Genomic DNA, 24170 nt, shown 5'->3' on the forward strand with positions numbered 1-24170 from the left:
CAATACAGCACATATGCAAAACTGAAAAATCAGCAAAGAAACAAAATGTAGTTAATGGATAGTTTAAATCGCGATCACAGTCAGTACACTTTTCAGTTACAGCTGTTAGATGTCAGTATCAATTGTTTGTTTGTTGTTTGGATTTTAGGAGCATTAGCAACTAAGGCCATATTGCTCCGGGATATGCGATGGTCATTCCCTGACCTTTCTGCATCCTCCATATTTGGTGGTGACGGGCTCGAACCCTGGTCTAATCAAGAAGCGTGTGCTACGTACTGCTGCTCCTTCACACCTGGCTACGGAGGCGCCGTCAGCATCAATAAGCCATTCAAGAATAACATGTGGGAGCAATGGAATAAATGGATGATAGAGGGGAACCATGATATGACACCTGTGGGAAGGATGAAACGTCCATCAATAGCACAAGTGTATGAATGGGTGCTGAAGTCATGGCATGATGTTACGACTGAAATTGTGGTCAAGTCCTTTAAAAAAATGTGGTATAAGCAATGCAATGGATGGCACTGAAGATCACTTATTGCATGAGAGTGACAGTGATACTAGTGAAGAGGATGATGATTATAATGATGTTGAGGATAATATGATCAAGTCAGTAATGAATCTGAAGTTGAATAACACTAAAATAATAATCCTAGACCTTTCTTTATTGGGTTTTATTTTTATTGAATTTTAAATTTCCATCGTATTAACAATAAATTTTTTTAAAAGTTTTTTTTCTTAAATTTACCGTTCCAAAATTAGGGTGCATTTTCCACGCCACAGTGTCTTATCATCATCATCAGCCATTTTCAATCCACTGCAGGATGAAGGCCTCTCCAGCAACTTTCCAGGTCCTTCTGTTTTGAGCACTGGCCATCCATTTACTACTCGAAAACTCATGAATTTCATCTATCCATCTCCGCCTTTGTCTTCCAGGTTTTCTTCTAGCTCCTCTTGGGTACCATTCCGTTATTTTCTTAGTCCATCTGTCATCATGTCTTCGAGCTATGTGTCCTGCCCAAGACCAAGACCATTTTAGTTCTTTAGTTTTGATAAGAATGTCCTTTACTTGAGTTTGCTGCCTAATCCATGTGTTTCTCTTCTTATCTAACAGTCTGATTCCCAATATAATTCGTTCCATTCTTCGCTGTGTAGTTCTTAGCTTCTCTTCCATTCTTTTGGTGAGTGCCCAAGTTTCACTTCCATAAGTCATGGTGGGGAGTATACATTGATTCATTATTTTACGTTTCAGACAAACTGGGATATTGCTCTTCAGTATGTGACTATATTTCCTGAATGCTATCCATCCAAAATTTATTCTTCTCTTGACTTCCAGCCATTTATCATTATTACAGCTGATAACTTGTCCCAGATAAGTATGACTCCACCTTTTCAATTACTGCTCCTTCAATCATTATTTCCCTTTCCATGGCATACTTGTTCATCATTACTTTTGTTTTAGCCATATTCATCTTTAGTCCAAAATCCTTACTAACTGTGCATAACTGATTAAGATTTTCCTCTAATTCTTTGGGATCGTGGCTTATGACCACAATGTCATCTGCAAATCGTAAATGGTTTAGGTACTCTCCGTTCACATTGACTCCTTTCTGCGACCAGTCTAATCTTCTGAAAGCTTCCTCAAGGGCAGCAGTAAACAGCTTCGGAGATAAAGGAACTCCTTTCTCGATTTTAAATTTGCTACTGTCTTTGTCTAGTCTAATAAAGGATGTAGCACTCTCATATATTTTCTTCAAAATCATAATATATGGAGTATCTATGCCTTGTCTTTCCAGTGCCCGAAACATTGCCTTATGCTGTATGGAGTCATATGCCTTTTCATAATCCACAAATGCCAGGCATAATGGTGTTTTATATTCATTTGCTTTCTCCATTAGCTGTGATATTACGTGAAGGTGGTCCATAGTTGAGAATCCTGTCCTAAAGCCAGCTTGCTCTTTCGGTTGATTCTCATCAAGTATTCTTTCTAATCTGTTAGTAATGACCCTTGTGAACAACTTGTAGATATGGGATAACAAGCTAATTGGTCTATAATTTCCAATTTCTGATTTATCTCCTTTCTTATGCAGCAAAACTATGATTGCATTATTCCACTGCTTAGGCATCACACCTTTTCTAATGCACTTTGTGAAGAGCCTTGCCAGTTTTTGTGTTGTCTCTTCCTCCCAATTTTAACAACTCTACAGTAACTTCATCTTCCCCCAGGGCTTTCCAATTCTTCATTTTCTTCAATGCATGTTCTACCTCATCCGGAAGAATATCGGGTATGTCGTACGTGTTGCTACTTTGCAATCCATCTTCCCCACTGCTGGTATCATTCTCTCGCTCCTTGTATAATTCTCTATAGTAGTCTTCTGCTATTTGAATTATGCCTTCTCTGCTGTTTATAAGTACACCATTGCTATTCTTCAGTTTCAGTATCATTTGTCTTTCTGTATTACTGCTCATGGCTGCTGATTTAAATCCTTTGTTTTCCCTTAATGCTTGTTCTACTTTTCTTGTGTTAAATCTTCTTATGTCCTCTCTGAGTCTCTTTCTAATGGCTTTGCATAACTCAGTATACTCAATTTTCTCCCTGTCAGTGTTTTTCTTGCTCTTCATTTGTCGTCTTTGGTTCATCATGACAAGTGTTTCTTGACTAATTTTTTCTTCTTTGGATTTCTGTTTCCCTATAGGTTTCTTGGGCCTTATCACTTTCAGAAAGTTGTAATATTCCTTGTCGATATCTTGGTCCTGAGCAGTCTGCAGAAGCTCAAACTTGTTCTTAAGTTCCAGTACATACTGCTTTTTCTCCTCCTCTGTTATTTCAAAGACCTTTGTATTTACTCGAGTCAGTTTTACTCGAGTTTATTTACTCGAGTCAGTTTTTTCCTTTCCTTTCCTACATCTATATCAAGTGTACATCTTACCATTCTGTGATCACTTCCAACATTTACCTTATTCAGGACGGTAACATCATTCACAATATATCTTCTGTTAGTGAGGATGAAGTCGATTTCATTAGTTGTTAATCCATTTGGACTCTTCCATGTCCACTTTCTGTTCACCCTTTTCTTGAAAAAAGTGTTCATTACTGACATTCCTTGAGATTCTGCAAATTCCACAAGTCTTTCACCTCTTTTATTTCTTTCACCAATTCCAAAAGTTCCTATAGTTCCTCTTTCTGCGCTGTTTTGCCTTTTTCCAACCTTAGCATTGAAGTCCCCCATTATAATAGTGTAGTGGGTTTTCTGCTCATCTAGAAGACTCTCGATTTCAGTGTACATTTCTTCAACCTCTTCATCATCATGGCTCGATGTTGGTGCATAAATCATTATAATCTTTAGCTTGTACCTCTTAGAAATCTTGAGTATTAGCCTTGACACCCTTGGTGATGTACATTTGAATTCCAAAATGTTGTTTTTAAAATCTTTATGGACCAGAAACCCAACTCCACCTTCACTCCTTTCACTGTTTCCATTGGTGTACAGCAGATTTCCACTTGATAAACTTATAAGTGATTCATTTCTTCTTCTTGTTTCAGCCAAACCGATGATATTCCAATTCACATTTTCCAATTCCTTTTCCAGCTCTAATATCCTGTCTTCACCGATGAGTGATCGTACGTTATAACAGGCCAAGTTCAATTTCCGTGCATGGCAGCCTGGTCGTACCCAGAGATTCTTAGCACCCTCTGCTTCCACTCTGATCCTCTCGCTGCCGTAAGAGAGAGAGTGAAAGCTGCTGGGGACTGAGGGCCATTTGTATTGTTGTGCTCTCATTGCTGGAGGGTTTGGTCTTTTCCTCTTCACGCTGACCAGGCGTCTTGAAGAGAACCACTCTACACGTTCGTTGCCACCTAAGTGACGTAACAGGGCTTACCATCGAGAAGGTGTGCATGAGTGGATTTTAGGGAGGCAGGCCAACCGGACTTCTCCTAAATCTTCTGTAATAGAGAGATATTGGATCCATCAGTGTTTTAGGCTGAGTGTCTGATAACACACAGGATACCTGTTCCCCTGTAAGCCCCAGTGTCTTATAAGCCAACAAATATGGTACATAAAATGTCAGTTTGTTTCCATCATTTGCTATTCACATCAGTTCTTTTTATCATGAATGAAAGCAAAGAATATTGTAGCACAAGTTCAATGCCTAATATTTAAGCAATAAATTCATGCTATGATATGAATGAGCAGTTCATTGTTATTAATCAAATTCCATGATCTCTCTCCCTCTCATTGGTTGTCTCATTCCTAATCAAGTCTCACAGATTCTATTATTCAAACTGTATGTGTGTGTCATACAAATTTTAAGTTAAGCAAGATAAGGTTTAGAAGGTGAAGCCCAAGAAAACTTTCCAGTGGCTGCTGCTGCTGCTCGGGTGAGCAGTAAAAAGTTTTAGTCAGGTAAGCAATATGCTATAATTGCAAAGCTCATAATTGAGAAACACATGCACAGCAGAGCTGCTGAACTGATTTCTGGCATCATATTCTTGCAACTAATTTTAGAGTTTGATTATCAATGAGCCACCCAATCATATTGATCAATATTATGAAACTCAATATTGAACAATGCTTTGTGAGACTATAGTCTAGTTTCTGTGATCATATATAATTTACAACAGCCAAAGCAACAACATCATAAGTGCATTTTTTTAATACAAAATTTTCATGCACAGCTACATCTATAACCATCTGAATGATGGAATATATAAAATACTTCATTGCAGCCAATTACTTAAAATTTTTTAATTACTTCATTTTAGGAATATATTTTCTTTGTACAGTGTTCATATACAACAATAAATAAATATATAAAGAGGAATAATCATATAAGACTATATTATTATTGATAAAAAAAAATTAGTAGATTGATAAATGAACCCAAAGAAGCATTTAAAAGATCAGAGATAGAGAACTTCCCAAGGTCTCAATTTCTGTTACAAAATTTCACTGATAGGTTAAAAAAATAATGCTTTGGGCTGCACTTCATACAGAGCAGAAAAATAGAAAAAAAATATATAGTTGAATGAAACCAAATAAAATAACTAATTATTTCTTTGAGGAAAGTCACTTTCGTTATTTGACCTTACCTCTGTCAGACTATCCAGATCTAACTCTGCTAATAATGCGGAAACTCCTGAAATTATAAATACATAAAATAAATTTGATTCCTGGAAATTTCATTTGTTTTACTAAGCAAAAATAATTATAATGGTTTTTCTGACAAATTTTTGAAAAATGAGTAATTTTATGAAAAGAGAATAATACGTGATATTGAAGCAATTACAAGAGAATCACCACAATAGTTTAGTTTTGAAACAAGGCAATGTTTCAACCGGTAACATCATCAGAACTATTGGGGGGGGGGATGACAAAGCTGAAGTCAAAATCAAGTGTAACTCCATCATTTGACCATCACGAATATCATTTACCATAATGGATATACAGTGGAAGCCGCTTAATGTGATCACTACAGCACTCAGCTAAAGTGATAACAATAACTGATTGATAATAATAACCAAGAAACAAGAATACAGCTGTCTAGTACTGTTTACTGATGCAAAGTGGAAATGTATATAAAAAGGTGGAAGTACACAGAAAAAAAAAAATTAAAATCAAGCAATATAAAATACTTTAATTTGACTGTCCACTGTTTCTCCAAAAAAGTTATCGATAAAAATTGAACTATCATATTTCTGGAAATCCATAAAAATCATTAGAAAAGGATTCATGCTCTACAGTAAACAGTCAGACTGACAAGGATACAGATACAGTACTTTCATGGAGCAACAACACCAACAACCATATGAGATAACAACAGTAGCTACATGTGTTGGAGTTCAAGAATACATAAAGGATGTTACATGATCACTTCCACCACACATAAATAAACTACGAAAAGGCAAAAAAGTGATAACATAAACCAAAGCACTGATTATAATAAAGATAATTTTTTTTTCTATGTAGTCATATATGTCTCAGGACTTCATAAAAGTGATAACATCCATAATCACAATAAGTGGTGTGTATTTAATTTAATGAAAAGAACAAATATATCATTCCAGTGGGGATTGCTAAGCAGGCTTAAGAGTCAGATGGAGGACAAAAAGAGTCATTCTGTTAAAACAATTTTTTATGATAATGAGGTTATTGATTATAATAAGGGTAAAAACATATTTGTAGAAGGATACTTCACCTTCCTCAAATACTTAATTCATTATTGGAATGACTTCCCAGAAAAAACTTGTTACCTGCATTTGTTCTTTCTGGATTTATTTTGGTTTCCTCTTCCCTTCAAAAATGTTTTATGAAAAACCTTTTAAAAGGAACTTTCTTCAACTACCTACACAAAATTTCAGGAAAAATTGTCTAAATGAATAAAATAAAAAAAAAATAAAAAACTGGTGTTAAATAAATAATTTAAATTCATGTCTCCTCGAGTGTTGTCTGATCAAGAGGAGGGACACCATCAGCATTTAGCTTATTCGATCCTTTCAAAGCCTTGAAGGTCTTTCTTGGTAAGAGTACCCTTTTATTCCCCTTGCTAATATTGTTGCTCTTTCCTGCACCCATTCCAATGGACTCGCATTCTTCTTAAAAGCAATTTTCCAGGCGACCTATATGCAGCACTCAAGATATGGCCTAACCCATGCCTTATACAATAGTATAATCACCTCATTCCTACTGGTAAGATTACTGTATATCACTGAAAAAAACCCCCATAAGCTGTCCTAGCAGCCCATCTGCAGTGCTTACAGAACTCCATATCTGACTGCACAACTGCTCACAGTTCTTTTTTTGTTTTCTAAGCATGGCACCACATAGTTCTGGGATTACTGCTAACCATATGCAGTACCTTTCATTTGTCAATGTTAAACTTCAATTGCCACTTCTCAGCCCATCTGCTTAATTCTTCTAGACCTTGTTGCTGTAGCATTCCCTGATTACTGCTGTTAACTACGCTGCATAACTTTGCATAATCTGCAAGCTCAGATATTCAGCCTGATATGCTCAATATCTAAGCTTGATCAATATCATTAATAATTATTAAAGCAACAACGGGCCTAGCAATGAACCTGGGGGGGGCTCCACTAATAACATTAGTTCAAGAAGAGCAGTGCTCACCGATAACCACTCTTTGTCTTCTCCTGCTGAAACATACATTTATCCATAGTAATAACTTGCTCCTAGTGCCACACTGCACCAATTTGTACAGCAGTCTTTTATGTGATACAGTATCAAAAGTATCTGAAATCTAAGTATATAAGATGTCAAATTTTTTTTTCAATTATTTTTTGACTTGATTGCAGACTAGCTTATATCTAATATAGTTTTCTGTATCACATGATAATTTATAAATATTATGCTTTTTTCTTCTCTGTCACAAATCTCAATAAGATAACTGACATCCATTTGGGTCTAAACTTTGAACAATATCTCTTACTTGGTATAAAAAGCCTCTCTACAATTACTTTCCTGAATACTTCCCATTTAGATTTGTTGCTGGTAACATCATCAGTTGGTCCTGCAGAACAGTTTAAAAGCATCTAAAACCACTGAGTTACCTTTATGAAAGCAAAAGCCTTTCCCTTTGCCGACAGTAAATACATCTTTAATCTATATACCACAGACAACTCTTAAGAAACTACGAAGTAGTTGTTGTAGTAGGCATCATTTGCTCTGTTTCGCATATTGCACTCTTCCTTCACGTTGAGTTGCCATGCTATTGCACTACCTCGGTAACGTTTCACTAATAGAGAAGACTATTGTTACTTATTCTCACTGAGAATAAGTGACAACAGTGAAGAGCACAATATGAGAAACAGAGCAAATGATGCCTACTACAACAACTACTTCGTAGTTTCTTAAGAGTTGTCTGTGGTGTATTTACACCGATATTATATAGATGATAAACTCTTAACGTATTATGCCTTGTGCATTTAGTTATTTTTAAATATTGTCATATATACCTTTTGGGATATCTCATATTGTGTGATTATCTTCACAACTGGGTCGTCATGTCTGCAATACCAAGGTACCTGCCCATCCACTGATGATAGGCCAATAGCCTTAAAACGGTGCCGTCTGGGTGGTGGTACTCACTGAGAATAAGTAACAATAGTCTTCTCTATTAGTGAAGCGTTACTTATTCGAGGTAGTGCAATATCATGGCAACTCATCATGAAAGAAAAGCACAATATGAGAAACAGAGCAAATGATGCCTACTACAACAACAGTTTCTTAAGAGTTGTCTATGGTGAATCTACACTGATATTATATAGATAATAAACTCTTAACGTATTATGCCATGTGCATTTAGTTATTTTTAAATACATCTTTAAGTAAATTTCATGTCATTACACCATGATCATGGCCATCTAGTGGCTGTTTTATCTGCAGATTCTTAATGGTGTGAACCAGAGCTGTAATGCTCAATATGTTCTACGTTGATTTGTACAGCAGTAGATATCAATATTTGTAAAATAATAAGAGAAGTTTACCTCAGTATAATACATAAAACACTGCCGTATGATACTCTCCAGCAATTAAAACAAAAAAATCAAAAATCTTACATTACAGTAAAAAATAAAAAAATAATTAAAAATCAATTGAACACAATTAAAAATCAATCTAACACACGCAATTAAAAATTAAATTAATTAAAAGAAATTTAACGAAAAAATTGTAAAAACGATTTTCCTTCCTGAAGCAACTGTATGCCATGATCACAGGAATGAAAATTACCAAATAGGGTTGAGCACGAAACTTAAATAGGGATTATTTGTCTTTGCGCACACACGTAAAAGTCCATGAATTGGAGATTAGAAATGCCCGGTGAACATTAACAGAATTCTCATGTAATTTAATTTCGTCAGTTTCTGCAATTAATAGTCTGGTATAATTACGTCGGACACTAAGTATTTTGGCCTCATTAAATAAAAAAAGTATGTTTTTCATTAACAGCATGAAAGGCTAATTCTGATGCTGATGAACGAGAAACACGAACTGAGGCCACGTGTTGATTTACACGAAAATTCAGAGGAAAATGCGTAGAACCTTGGTACGACGAGTTGCAATCCCCGCAAGAAATATTGTATACTGGGTCATTTATTTGTGTTGCAAATGAGGAAAGGACCGAGCGATTTTTCAGTATATTGTGTAGTTTCCGTATTGGCCTACCACAATTTTAAATTCGGTATCTTTAAAGAGTCTGTTAAGCTGTTTGTGCCACTGTTCAACATATGGAACAGAAATAAAGTATTTTTTAATATTACGATTGTTGGTTGATGTAATATTTTTTTATCCTATCACTAGCTTGTACACTAATTCGGTTTATTGTAACAAGGGGATAACCCCCTTTAAGAATCTGATGGTTAATATTTGTATTTCTGAGCCCAAAGCAGGTTCCGTCATTGAATATTTATAAGCATTTAGAAATTGATTAAAGATAATAGATCTCTTGTAGGAGAACGAGTGATAGCTGTTATAAGGCAGAAGCATACCGGTGTTTGTAGGTTTTCGGTAGATGTTAAATTGGATTTTATTCTAGTAGTAGTAGTAGTGGCATGTGTGATGCAAGAAAGCAAGTGTATGAGCTTATGCAGCATCAGCCAAAAAAAAAAAAAAAAAAAAAATCACACCATTCCCTCCAAATGCCTGTCCAGTTCCTCCTTAATTTATTCAACCTATCAACTTCCACAATGACAGATGGAAGTTTGTTCCAGAAATTAACCACCCGCTGGCTAAAAGCAAATTCCCGCACATCTATTCTACATCTGTCTTTTCTTAATTTAAATTTATGCTCCCTTACGAACCTAAGGGAGCATAATTTTAATTTATGTCCCCTTAGGTTCATAATCTGAACAAGTGGAAGGAGCCCATCAGAATTCAGCGTGCTCAACCCATTCAAGGCCTTATACACCTCAATCAGATCACCGTGCAGGTGCCTAGTCTCCAGCCACTGGATCCCTTCATTCCCCTCACCAATCTTGCTGCCCTTCTCTGTACACACTCAAGAAAATCGACATCCTTCCTAAAATGAGGCCTCCAGACCTGTATGCAGTACTCAAGGCGTGACCTGACCATTGCCTTATACAGAGGGACAATCACCTCCTTTTCCCTGCTAGCAAAATTCCTATATATCACTGACAAAACCCCATGACCTGCCCTAGCAGCCTGTCTGCATTGCTCAGAAAACTTCATATCTGACTGCACAATTACTCCCAGGTCTTTTTCATTTTCTACCACCTTGTAATCACCAATACAGTGTAGTACCACACAGTTGGTACTTTTCTCTCGGGTTACTTCTACCCATATGCAGTACTTTGCATTTGTCAAGGTTAAACTTCAGTTGCCACTTCTTAGCCCATCTGCCCAAATTATCTAGATCCTGTTGCAGTAGCACACTGCCATTACTGTCATTAACAACCCTGCCAACCTTTGTATCATCTGCAAATTTCGACACTAAGCCTGATACACCATCAATATCATTAATAAATATACAAAACAACAGTGGACCTAACACCGAACCCTGTGGGACTCCACTAATAACATTAGTCCACGAAGAGCAGCACCCACTGATTACCACCCTCTGTCTTCTCCCATAACCATCCTTTTATCCATTGTAGCAACTTACCCTTAATACCATTCTGCTCCAATTTGTACAAATAGTCTGCCATGCGCAACAGTGTCAAAAGCTTTCCAGAAATACAAATATAAAATATCAAAATTATTTTTTGCATCCAGTTCCTTTGTAACCACATCAAGTCCCGAGTAAGCGAGAAATATAGAAAATTTAATGACTTTGTGACTGTACCCTCCCTTTCCAATGTAAATCTGAGTCTAGAGTGAATATTATTAAACAAATGTAAAATGTCTTGGTAGTACTACTATCAGTGATAACTAGAACATCATCTAAATACATCCCATAGTATGTGATACAGGGTAGAAAAGGCGTCAAATGTACACGCTCAATCGTCGAGAGATAGATCTTCGATATTAAGCCGCTCAAGCTCAATCCCATCGACAAACCAAAAATTTGTTTGTATACTTTGTCTCAAAAGGTGATATAGTTGACCTCAACTAAGAGTTTATTATTTAAGTTTCATGCTCACCCCTATTTAATAATTTTCGTTCCTGTGATCCCAACATATGGTCGAAAAGCATTGTCAGCTTCAGGAAGGAAAATCGTTTTTGCAATTTTTTGTTAAATTTCTTTGAATTAATTTAATTTTTAATTGCGTGCATTAGATTGATTTTTAATTGTATTCAATTGATTTTTAATTATTTTTTATTTTTTACTGTAATGTAAGATTTTCGATTTTTTCGTTTTAATTGCTGGAGTATCATACGGAAGTGTTCTACGTATTATATTGAGGTAAACTTCTCTTATTATTTTACAAGCAGATTCTTACTGCATCAAGAGTCACTATAATCAGATCAAGAGTATTATTACCTTCTACTGTTGCCTCTGTAACATGTTGGGATAAAAAACAGTCATCCAATAAATCCACAAAAGCATTGCCACTGAGTGAGTGAGCGACCAACTCACAAGTTCCAGTCAGCATCTGGAAAGTTAAAATCTACTCCATTATAAAGCATTCTGATTTGCTAGCCTACTCTACTTGTCTGTAGAGTCTTTCATGTTACTTATTACAGCCATCAGGCCTATAATACAGTCCTACTAAATTTTGTTTTCCCAGTGTTTGTCACACCAAACTGATTAAATATGGCACTGGTCACCAAAGGGGTCTGTTGCTTTAGATTCTAGGTGCTTCTTAACTAACAGCATAACTCATCCCACCTCCTTTTCTGTACACATTGCACTCCCCACATTTTGCATTCCTTACATCTGAGTGCCACCATTTTTCTGATATCTCTACTATGTCCACATTTGATAACTTAACCAGTGCTTGAAATTCATTAAATTTGTTTACTATACTCCTGGCATTAGCATACAAGTATACATGCCCTGGTTTTCACTGTTAGTAACCCTAACAGAGCCTGTGTATTTGTTTGTTCTGTGAGGATCTCTAGCAGACCTTGTAATCACCAATACAATGCTTTCCAGGATGCTGCATGTCTCAATAGAAGCACTGCAATAATCACTTTTACCTCTACCTGTGGCTGAGGTGAACATGATTGTTGCACTGCTGAATATATATCACTCAAGCTAGCGGTTTTCTGACCCACCTAACATTGCTTGCTTTGATAGCATCAGAAAATATTCTACTTAAATGTATTTGATCCCTGTAAAAAGTCTTTCCTGTTAAGCACACACCATGCTAAGAAAAATTCTACACTGTGGGCCTTGCACAATCTCTCCAGAGCTGAATTACAGACACTTTCATATTTAATCCTAACTCATAGCTGAGTGGTCAGGAGCAGGAGTGCAATAGCACACACCTTTGAGTAGACCGGAGTTCAAGACCCTGACTGCTAAATACGGTTGATCTGCCAACCAGCACTGGACCATCGTGGCAGATTATGGTCCATTTCCCTCAATTTGGACCACTGAGGTGGCTTCCATCCTGCAGTGCATTGACAATGGCTCCAGTTTACCTTTTTTTTTTTTTTTTTTTCACCATGACTTTTTCTCAGCATTGTCCTGCACTTGTTAAGTGCATCCTCAGGTCTCCTACTCTTAATATCATTAGTATCAACATATAAGCAATGTTCATCTTTTGTGCCCTTAGAGATGACAGCTGCTCTGTCACCGAATTTTGCTCCTGGCAAACACTTTGGCTCTATTCAACCTATCCTTCTTAATGAATATATTTCCTATTTCCCTAGGAAGAGAGTACCGACAACAGCTATTTCCTGTGGGACCAATACATTCTGCTATGGAGGCTCCCATTGTGCTCTGTGTTGCATGTGTGTGGACTCCAGCATTTTGCTGGGCAGCTTGAGGGAGTCACACACTAATTTCTTTGAGGACACTCTGTTTCTCACATAGTAGTAGTAATGGCAAATGATGCCAGAAAGCAAGATTATATAGCATCATCCAAAAAAAAAAAACTATTTCACCCATCCGTACCCTCCAAAAATTTGTCTAGTTCTTCCTTGAATTTATTCAACAAATCCACTTCCACAACAAATTTTCATACATCTATGCTGCAGCCATCCTTTTTCACACATCTATGCTGCAGCCATCCTTCCTCAACTTCAATTTATATCCCCCTCATGCATGTAGTCTCAGCAAGTTGAAGAATGCCATTAACATTCAGCTTACTCAATCCATTAAAGGATTTAAACACCTCAATCAGATCTCCCTGCAGGGAGATCTGATTGAGGTGTTTAAATCCTTTAATCTTCAAAAATAGCAAGATCGAGACACTGTAATTTTCAGAACTGAACCCTTTCTAGGTAAGAGCACCCTTTATTCCCTTGACCAATCTGGTTGTCCTCTACACCCATTCCAGCAGATCTACATTCTTCCTAAAGTGAGGCCTCCAGACCTGTATACACTGCTCAAGATGCGGCCTAACAATGGCCTTATACAAAGGGATAATCTCCTCTTTATACAAAGGGATAATACCCTGCTGGAAAAGTATCTGTATATGATTGATAAAATCACGTGAGCTGTCCTGGCAGCATGTCTGCACTACTCAGAGAAATTCACGGCTGACTGGGCAATTACTACCAAGTCTTTTTTCATTTTCCACTACCCTGAGTGTAGTACCACACAGATGATAAGTTACTCTGGGGGTTACTGCTACCCATACGCAGTACCTTGCATTTGTCAATGTTAAACTTCAACTGCCATTTCTCAGCTCATCGACCCAATTTTCCTAGATTTGTTGCAGTAGCTCACCCTGATGACTGTCGTTAACCACCCTGCCAATCTAAGTATCATCTGCAAACTTAGACATTAAACCTGATATATCTTCATCAATATCACTGATAAATATTGAAAACAACAATGGATCAAGCACTGGGAAACTCCAATAATAACATTAGTCAATGAAGACTAGGGCTATTGATAACCACTCTCTGTCTTCTTCCACTTAACCATCCCTTTATCCACAGCAGTAACTTACCCTTAATGTCACATTGCTCCAGTTTGTACAGCAATCTTTTATGTGCAACAGTATCAAAAGCCTTTCTGAAATCTAAATATATGATGTCAAAATTATTTTTTGTATCCAGTTCCTTGGTCACTGCTTCATAGTAGCCTATCAGATTGGTTAGACAAGACTGCTCCTAGACAAATCCATGCTGTGATTGCAGGATAACTGCATGCCTGTCCAAATGGTCCTGTATTACTGCTTAACCAGTGATTGCATTATTATTCCTGGAACAGACATTAAGCTAACTGGTCTGTAATTAATTTGATCCCTTTTATGAATTGGGGATATATTTGCACTTCTCCAGTCCATTGGGAACTCCACTCCACTGAATCCACGGATGCTCTCATAATTATAGCTAAGGGTTTGCTTACCACCTTTGCTGCCTTCCTTTATTAAATATAATTGGATAGATATTTTGATAAAACTTCTGGTATCCCCATCACTAAAGAACTGCTCATGAGTGAATGTAAATGCAAAATACCTATTCAATTTGTCCACAACCTGAGCAGGATCATCAACAGTTAACCCATAGACATGAAGCAGCCTAACATGATTCAACCCTTTCCTTCTACTGTTAGTATAAGCACAGAAGTCTTTGTCAAGTATTTTTGACATTTTATCCTCAAAAACTGATTGGCTTACTTTGATGCATGATGCCATGATTTTATGTATAATGTTGTTTGTTTTTTTTTTTTTATCTCCAAGCAGAACTAATAAAAGTTTTGTTTCATGTAAAGTAACAGATGGGACACGTAACTCCCACACTAATTTTTGGTCAATAATTTACAGTTTTATTAAACGGCCTATTTCCCACTACTTCATTTAGTTCTCACTGTAGATTGCCATTTTTATACTTTTTGTATTTTTATTTTCTGTCAAAGATCATCGTTGATGCTAGTTTTCCTAAAATTTGAAAAAGCAGATTTCTAGGTACTTTATCATATGCTTTGTCAAGATCAGCAAATCCTAAATACAAGTTCTTAATATGTTCCTGTGACACTTTTCATAATTCCTCTTAGTGTGAAAATTTGATCTTGACCTAACACCTGACTTCTATCCCAAAGTTACATGCAATGATACCTGTCATTTTCTTCTCTAAAATGCTAGCATAGGTTTACCTGGTACACTAAGGAGTGAAATTCTTTTGTAATTTCCACATTCAGTTTTATTTCCCCTTTTGCACAGCTACTTCTGTGTGAAGTAGCTGTGCAAAAGGCACACAACTACTGTACAGAAGTAGTTGTGTGCACATTCACACAACCACTTCTGTGTGAATACATTTGTATTCACGCAGAAGTAGTTGTGATAGAAAGATGATTTTTTTTGTTTGATACCTTGAAATCTCTATAGCAATTACAAAATTGGTTTCAATCTAACATTTCATTTTTTTCTTTGCAGCATTGAATGAAGTGTCACAATGGATGAGAGCTTGAAGGACAGGGTGGATGCCCTCAAAAGATTAAAAGTGAGGGGCCCATCAAGCTCTCAGCTGCCCACACCAATGCCAGAGCTTGAACTTGGTCATCACTCAACACAGCGGCAGCCCCCAAGGCAGAATGCGCTGGTCCCAAAGGAACTAGTAGTTGTTGGTGACTCTATTGTCAGGGAAATGGGAAACATGGTTTGTAAAAAGGATAGGTGAAACAGGACCAGGGTATGTCTGCCAGGGGCAAAGGTTGATAACGTTGTAGAGCAGATATCATCTTTTAAGGGAACAAAAGGTGATATAGTTGTACACGTTGGCACTAATGATATTAAGAGTAGGAGACCGGCGGAATGACTTAACAAGTACAGGTCACTATTGAAAAAAAGCCGTGAATTAGGGTTGAATTTGAAAGTGTCTGCAACTCTGCCCAGACACGATAGGAGAGAGCATATGATGAGAGCCCTGTCGATCAATTCGGCCCTGAAAAGTTTGTGCAAGGCTCAAGGGGAAGAATTTTTTTCAGTCTGGACTGTACTTGTTAACAGGAGAGATTGCTTCTACAGGGATGGGATACATTTAAATAGAAAGGATGCAAGAATGTTTGCTGATGCTCTTGAAGCAGTGTTAGGTGGGTCAGAAAACCTCTAGATTGGAGGGATACAAGGACTAATAGATTAACAGTAGCCACTGGCAGAGGTGAAAGTGATTCTTGCACTGCTTCTATTGGAATGAGCAGCAGCCTGGAAAATAAGATGCAGGATATTTCAGAGACTGCTGGGAATCATTGGGGTGCAAGTAAACACATGGGTTGTGTTAGGGTAGCTAAGAAAAAGAACAGGTGCATGTATACTTGCGTGTACACCAATGCTAGGAGTTTAGTAAATAAATTTGATGAATTTGAGGTATTGCTCAAAACATCAAAGGCAGATATTGTTGGGATTTCAGAGACATGGTGTCACACAGATATAAGGAATGCAGAACTGGAATTTGGGGAGTACAATGTCTACAGAAAGGATAGACAGGATAGGAAGGGAGGAGGGGTTATGCTATTAGTTAAGAAATACATAATAAAATCCAAGGAAGTGAAGCCAGTCAACATCACTGGACAGTGCAGTGTCGAATCGGTTTGGTGTGACATAAACATTGGGAGATCAAAATTGAGAGTAGCAGTGTGCTATAGGCCTAATGACTCTGATGAGTATAATGAGAAACTATACAGGAAAATAGAGTGGGCCAGTAAATCAGAGAGTCTTATAATGGGGGATTTTAATTTCCCAGATATTGACTGGAATATGTGGGCGGGTCAATAAATCCACACTAGCAAGGCTTTTGTGGATTTATTGGATGATTGTTTTCTACATCAGCATGTTCGGGAGGCAACTAGAGGGAGTAATACTCTTGATTTGATTATCAGTAGTGATTCTTCATGCATTAAGAATCTGCAGATAAAGGAACCACTAGGTGGCAGTGATCACAGTGTGCTGAAGTGGGATTTACTCAAAGAGGTAACTACCATCAGGGGTAAAGGGAAGGGTTATTGCTTTCTTAAAGGCGACTACGATGGACTGAGACAGTATTTAAATTCTGTAACAGTGGGACCAACTGATGATGTTACCAACAGCAAATTCAAAATGGGAAGCATTCAAAGAACTTATCTTGGAAGCTACTAGGCTTTACATATCAACTAAGAAATATTGTTGAAGGTTTAGGCCTAAATGGAGGTCAGATGAACTAATGAGACATATGGCAGAGAAGAAAAATTCTTGGGATACATACAAATTAACACGTGACACAGAAGCCTACGATAGATACAAGTTGATCTGTAACCAAGTTACAAAGGAGGTTAGACAGGCAAAGGCAGATTACGAGATATCTTTGGCAAGGGAAGCAAAGAAAAACAGCAAAGAGTTCTTTACTTATGTAAACCCTAGAACGAAGGGGATGAATCAGATTGGTCCACTTGATATCGATGGTTCAACTGTTGATGGTCCTGCTCAGGTAGCTAACAAACAAAATGAATATTTTGCATCGACATTCACACATGAGGAGTTATTCAGTGAGGGGAATGCCAGAGGTGTATTCAACTCTGGCAGTAAGCTAGAGAATCTTGTAATAACTGAGAGTATAGTGGAGGAGAAATTGTTGAAGATAAACACAAGAAAGGCACCTGGGGTGGATGGGATCTATCCAGTTATATTAAAGGAGGCAGCAAAAGAAGTAAGCAAACCCTTAGCCATAATTATGAGAGCTTCCTTGGACTCAGGGGAGTACCCCATGGACTGGAGATGTGCAAATGTGACCGCAATTCACAAAGGAGGATCAAAGGCTGACACAAGTAATTATAGACCTGTGAGTTTAACTTCTGTTCCCGGAAAATTAATGGAGGCACTGGTTAAAGAAGCACTGCAGGATCATCTAGACAAGACTTCAGTTATAGCTCGGACACAGCATGGTTTTGTTAAGGGGAAGTCTTGCCTGACCAATTTGATTGGATACTATGATGCAGTCACAAAAGAACTGGATGCAGGGAATAATTTTGATATTATATACTTGGATCTTAGAAAGGCTTTTGATACTGTTGCACAAATGGGAGCAGTGTGGCATTGGAGGCAAATTGCTGCTATGGATAAAGGGGTGGTTGAGGGGGAGAAGACAGAGAGTGGTAATCAATGGACACTGCTCATCGTGAACTAATTTTATTAGTGGGGTACCTCAGGGTTCAGTATTGGGTCCATTATTGTTTTCTGTATTTATAAATGATATTGATGATGGTATATCAAGCTTAATGTCCAAGTCTGCAGACGATACGAAGGTTGGCAGGGTTGTCAAGGACACTACTGACACTATGCTGCTGCAACAGGATCTGGAAAGGTTGAGCAGATGGGCTGAGAGGTGGCAAATGAAGTTTAACATTGACAAATGTAAAGTACTACACATGGGAAACAGCAACTCCAGAGCAACGTATGAACTCTGTGGTACTACACTGACAGTGGTAGAGAATGAAAGGGACTTGGGGGTGGTTGTGCAGGCAGATATGAAGTTCTCTGAGCAGTGCAGACGGGCTGCAAGAGTAGCTCATGGAGTATTGTCAATGATATACAGGAATTTTTCAGGCAGGGATAAGGAGGTGATTATTCCCTTGTATAAGGCAATGGTCAGGCCACACTTGGAGTACTGTATACAGGTCTGGAGGCCTCATTTCAAGAAGGATGTAGAGCTGCTGGAACGAGTACAGAGAAGGGCAACAAGATTAGTGAATGGAACAAAGGGGTGCTCTTACGAAGAAAGGCTTAAGTTTTGCAAATTACAGTGTCTGGAGACTAGGTACCAGCGAGGTGATCTGATAGAGGTGTATAAAGCCTTGAATGGTTTGAGCATGCTCAATGCTGATGGGATTCTTCCTCTTGCTCAGAATAATCACCTGAGAGGGCATAAATTCAAATTGAGGAAAGACAGATGTAGGATAGACGTGCGGAAATTTGCCTTTAGCCAGCGGGTGGTTGGTTGGTGGAACAGACTTCCATCCCTTGTCGTGGAAGTTGATAGCCTAAATAAGTTTAAGGTTCAGGTGGACAGGTATTTCAAACGAACAGAGGGGTGAAGTGGAAGTGGTTATTTTTTATTTTTTTATTTTTATTTTTTGGCTGATGCTGCATAAGCTTGCTTTCTTGCATCAAATGCCTCTACTAATGCTAATGCTAATGGATAAAGTGGAACACAAATCAGTAATTCAGTTTCTCCTTCTACAAAGGAAAACACCCAAAATAATCTATGAAGAAATGGTCACCGTTTATGGAGAAGACTGCCCAGGTTACAGTGTTCTTGTACATGTTTTGTGCATGATGGTGAAGAAATCCCAGCAACTGCTGTAACAGAAGAGTGTTGCAAAAATTGAGGCATTTATCCTAGAAGATCACGATTTTTAGCATGAAAGAACTAGCTGCAAAGTTCTAAATTAGTGTGGGGTCTGTGGAGAAAACATCCATCAACAGTTGCATATGAGTAAAGTGTGTGCTAGATGGGTTCCCAGACTTCTGACCCCTCACCAGAAGAAGGAAAAGGTACAATGTGCACATGAAATGCTGTTGATGTGCCATGAAAAGCTATTGATGTGCCATGAAAAGCAAGAGGAGTTTTTTCCCATGGCTGAAACATGATCTATGATCCCATAACTAAACAAATATCAAAACAATGGAAGCATACAAAATCACCACATCCCCAAAAAAGGCAAAGGTGCAACCAAGTTCTGGAAAGGTGATGCTGTCAGTGTTTTGGGATCAGCACAGTGTAATACTAAAAAATTACCTTCAAAAGGGGCTGTACTGCGATGGTGAAGTATTATTCCAACCTCCTCATAAAGCTATGTGCTGCTATAAAAGAAAAAAGATGGGGAAAGCTGTTAAAAGGTGTGTGCCTACTCCACAATAATGCCCCTGTGAATTACTGCAGTGAAATGTGACCACAAATGTGGGTTTCAAATATTACCCCACCCTGCTTACTCCCCCAACCTTGCACCCTCAGATTTCTTCCTCTTTCCTGCCCCAAAGTCATTTCTTCATGGAAAAGACTTTGTTGCTGATGATTTTTTTTTTTTTTTTTGATTTAGTAGTTGTTGGCACATCGACTTCTGTGGCCATATTGCACCGCCCAAGGTTTTTGCAGTACTTTGATCCAAGCCCGGTCGGCTGTTGCTGATGATGAGGTGATTTTTGCTGCCAAGTCATGATTTGAAGGATGGTCAGAAGACTTCTACAAAACTGGCCCGTGGAAGTGTATTTACAGGCGGCAAAAATGTGTCATTTTGTCTGGTGAAGAAGTGTAATATGTGGTGTTTGCTTCAACCTTCTATCACAACTACTTTATTGTGAATTTTATTGTGTGATTTGTGATTTATTTATAAAGACTCCTGCACTATAGAACTACTTAATAAATGGTGATGTTCCTGAATTCCTTATTGAATCCTGTAATCACGCCTAATCAAGAAAGATTTGGCAACTGTTCCTAACTGTACAGGGTAGAAAACTCTTCTTTTAATGGTAAGTGCCAGTCTTATACCCTGTAAAGTTGGTACTGCTGCCAAACCTTTCCTGATCAGGCTTGACGGGGATTCAGTAAGGAATCTAGAAACGCTGCCAATTATTAAGTGGTTCTTCTGTGTGGAAGTTTAACTTACTTTATGGAATACTTTTTACGTTATTATTATTATTTGGTTTTTAGGAGCATTAGCAACTAAGGCCATATTGCTCCGGGGATATGCGGTGGTCATTTCCTAACCTTTCCGCATCCTCTGTTTTTGGTGGGCATGGACTTGAACCCCAGTCTAATCAAGAAGCGTGTGCTACGCACTGCTGCTCCTGCCCACCTGGCTATGGAGGCGCCACTTTTTACGTGATTAATTTACTTAAGCAAATCATGATTTAATTGATGTTACTCACATTTAATTAATTTTATAAATTAGCAATACATGTTTGGTAATGCCAATTTAAATTTTAACCCTACATGTACCAACAAACTAATGCAGATAAGTGTTTATCATTTTCTGTATTCTGTTCTAGACAATGCCTTTTCCTTCAGTAATCCTCCATGACAATATAATGGTTTTGCCAATAGTTATTTGTTTGGAAATGTCTAGATTTGATTCCCGTCTATGAGGGAAGAATTTCTAAAGTCTTCTTCAATAAAGGCTGTAGTCACACAATTATTAGGCACAGAGAGAAAGAGAGAGAGAGAATAGTTTACTTCGCAAGTTATTCTGGGTTTTTCAGTCCTCACAACATGCAAATCAGTCCACGAACACACACTTTTACAGACATACACAATGGCACAATATGGTCTAAGTCACTGATGGGTCTAAAATCCTACAACAATTTCACATATATTGAATAACTACTTTTGTTTTATTATACCATAAGTACTAGTATAAATTGTAATGAAGTGAAGTATTTATCATTCTGTATTTATTGTATTCAAGACAAAATGCCTTTTACCTCACAGATATCAAATAACTGCTGTATTTCTTTTTTATTCTAAAGGAATCTTGATTCCTTTAGAATAAAAAAGGAATTATGTGATTATGTGATATAATAAAACATTATTGGTAATTTATATGCAAATTATATTTTTAAAAAAAGTCACTTTTGTAAACATATATCAAAAATACATTCACTTAATAAAATGCTAATCACTCAAAATTTTGAGCTGCTTTTTTTTTTTTTTTTTATAGTGTCTTGGTGATATAAGTAACTGTAACCGAATCTAGAAATTTCTCAATTTCAGATCTCATATCCTGACATAGAGATATGACACACCTGAATTACAAACAACATATGTTGATGACTGGCTTATAAGAGTTCTAAATCAGAAAGGCTGTTTCTGACTGATCAAGAAATTGATACAAGTTCTGAAACATAATGCTAAATATTATACATCTCTAGGGTAGCCCACGTTACAGAACAAAGAGGGTTATTTTATATCGTGGTAGTGAACATAATTTTTCTTTCTGTTAATAGATATTTATCACACAAGATATTGGCATTTTGTGCAATAAATATATGAGGTGCCAACTTAATTCTGCATTAATCTTATTAATGTTTTTCCTATGGGCTGCAATTACTTGTTTTTCAATCCCTGTCAGTTTTCGCTCCTCCATATATTAATAAGTGAACATCTCCTCCACATATTAATAAGTGAACAAAAACCTCTTCCATAATATACAGTAAACACCGGTTACAGTGATCACGTTTCCAAATTAAATTTTGATTCTAATAAGCGAAAATCAGCGAATATTATCCACAGGCTATAAAAATAAAGATATAGAGCCCAAATTTACATTTTATTACCAATTAAATGATACATGAAATCAAAAGAATATTATCCACAGGTTAGAAAAATAAAAATAAATTTATACTTAGGTAAATAGCTTAATTAATATACATATTAATTAAGCTATGTAATTAAGCATAAATTAACACTTTGTAATATGATTATAATTTAAAATAGCACTCATTTTAGATTGTTTTAAATTATCACTGCAAAGTCTATTTATAGATTTTTTAATATTGTATAACAGTATATATACTCATGATCACTTGCACAAGTTTCATCCAATGCTCTCCACAAGACGGCTATAGCCACATGAGTCTGCTGTTTTGTAACCAGAATTCGTTCAGGTTAATCTTCATTTTCCTCCTCCAAAATTATCAGTAACAGACTGGGCAACTTCTTCATCTGTTAAAGCTGTAGTAACTTGCAGATCACCATCTATGTTCACCCATATCTTCACGCTTTTCAGCGTAATCAGTATCATGACTTAGTTGACCATCATGAATAATTAATCCACATTTTTTGAAACAGTTGCTAATGCAGGTTTCAGAAACTTCATTCTAGGCACTCATTGTCATATGAAGTGCATCTAGAACAGTTATCTTATTGTGATATCAGATGATGTTCCCAAACCATCATCTATAGACTGGAAGATTCTTCACATCATGTCCAAATAATAAAAAAAGGTCTTAAAGGTTTTTATTATTTCATGGTTGAATCGGTGATGTGGTATTCAAAGGTAGAAAAACTAATTCAATGTTTTTGAAAGTCAACTTTGGATGAGCTGGGCAGTTGTTCAAAACCAATGCAATTGTTTGTTATGTGTGAGTAGTGTGTTGTTTGACTGATCTCTTAGTTACTGGGAGGCTCAATCACCATGGAAAGAGTCTTTCAGAATCCATCCACCAGCACGAGGATCTGGGCCAGGAAGGTAAAAGGAACACCTGATGGGCTCTCTCCCCACTTGCAAAGTGAGAGAGGCCAAGTTAGAGGAACGGAGCGAGCTGGATAGAAGAGATAAGAAAATGGGAAGAAAGAAGGGGTAGGCAGAGCAAAAGGCTACCCCCAGCAGAGGGCCAAACAGCCAGGCGATCCCACGCCTGTCAACTGACAGGCGTGGAATCACCTCGCTGTTTGGTTCAATGAGGACTCATCGAGGGTGGTTAAAATCCCGCTTGCGGAGTGTCCCAGGCCAGCAAAAGAACCTGAGAGCATCTAATTCCATGCCAATGGAGAGGCAGTGTCGGCTGTTTGTTTGTTTGTTATTTGGGTTTTAAGAGCATTAGCAACTAAGGCCATATTGCTCCAGAGATATGCGGTGATCATTCCCTTACCTTTCTGCATTCTCTGTATTTGGTGGTCATGGGCTCGAACTCCTGTCTAATCAAGAAGCGTGTGCTACACACTGCTGCTCCTGCCCACCTGGCTACGGAGGCACCGCAGTGTCGGAAAAGGAATTTCAAGGAGAAGAGGTGAAGGCAGCAATCCCCTTTGTTTATCCCCTGCAAAGAGAAGTGTTGGCGTCGGCAAGAATCTCTGGTGGAAGCTTTGTCAAGAGAGGTTGAGAAACAGAGTAATTTCACCTGAGAGGTTGAGTATCATCCGGTGAAGTCTTCTAGGAGCAGCAGGGAACATGTTGGAGCATTGCAGGAGAAGCTGACGTTACTATGGCTGGACAGGGCAAGGCTAGAGACGGCTCTCAAGTAGCCACATAATAGAGACTTTGTGATGTAATTGCAATGGTGTGTCCTGTGGAGCACAGAATCATTACTGAGATTGGTATATCCCCCTATGGCTGACAAATTATTTAATTTCTGCTATGACTGGCAGTGAGGAAGCTAGTCGACAGAA

The 24170-nt window shown here is 37.6% G+C and overlaps 1 protein-coding gene across 1 annotated transcript in view; it reads right to left on the reverse strand.

Moving 5' to 3' along the window:
- Positions 1-24170, reverse strand: part of LOC150089161 (coiled-coil domain-containing protein 169-like) — a 73007-nt gene that overhangs the window by 24536 nt on the left and 24301 nt on the right. The window contains exon 4 of the mRNA XM_090390354.1: positions 5093-5139. Coding sequence (XP_090246480.1) covers positions 5093-5139 — 47 coding nt within the window. The remainder of the gene's footprint in view (positions 1-5092; positions 5140-24170) is intronic.

Source organism: Mastigoproctus giganteus, chromosome 2 (genome assembly GCF_048544385.1).
Source record: "Mastigoproctus giganteus isolate SK-2022 chromosome 2, ASM4854438v1, whole genome shotgun sequence".
In the NCBI taxonomy this organism is placed as follows: domain Eukaryota; kingdom Metazoa; phylum Arthropoda; class Arachnida; order Uropygi; family Thelyphonidae; genus Mastigoproctus; species Mastigoproctus giganteus.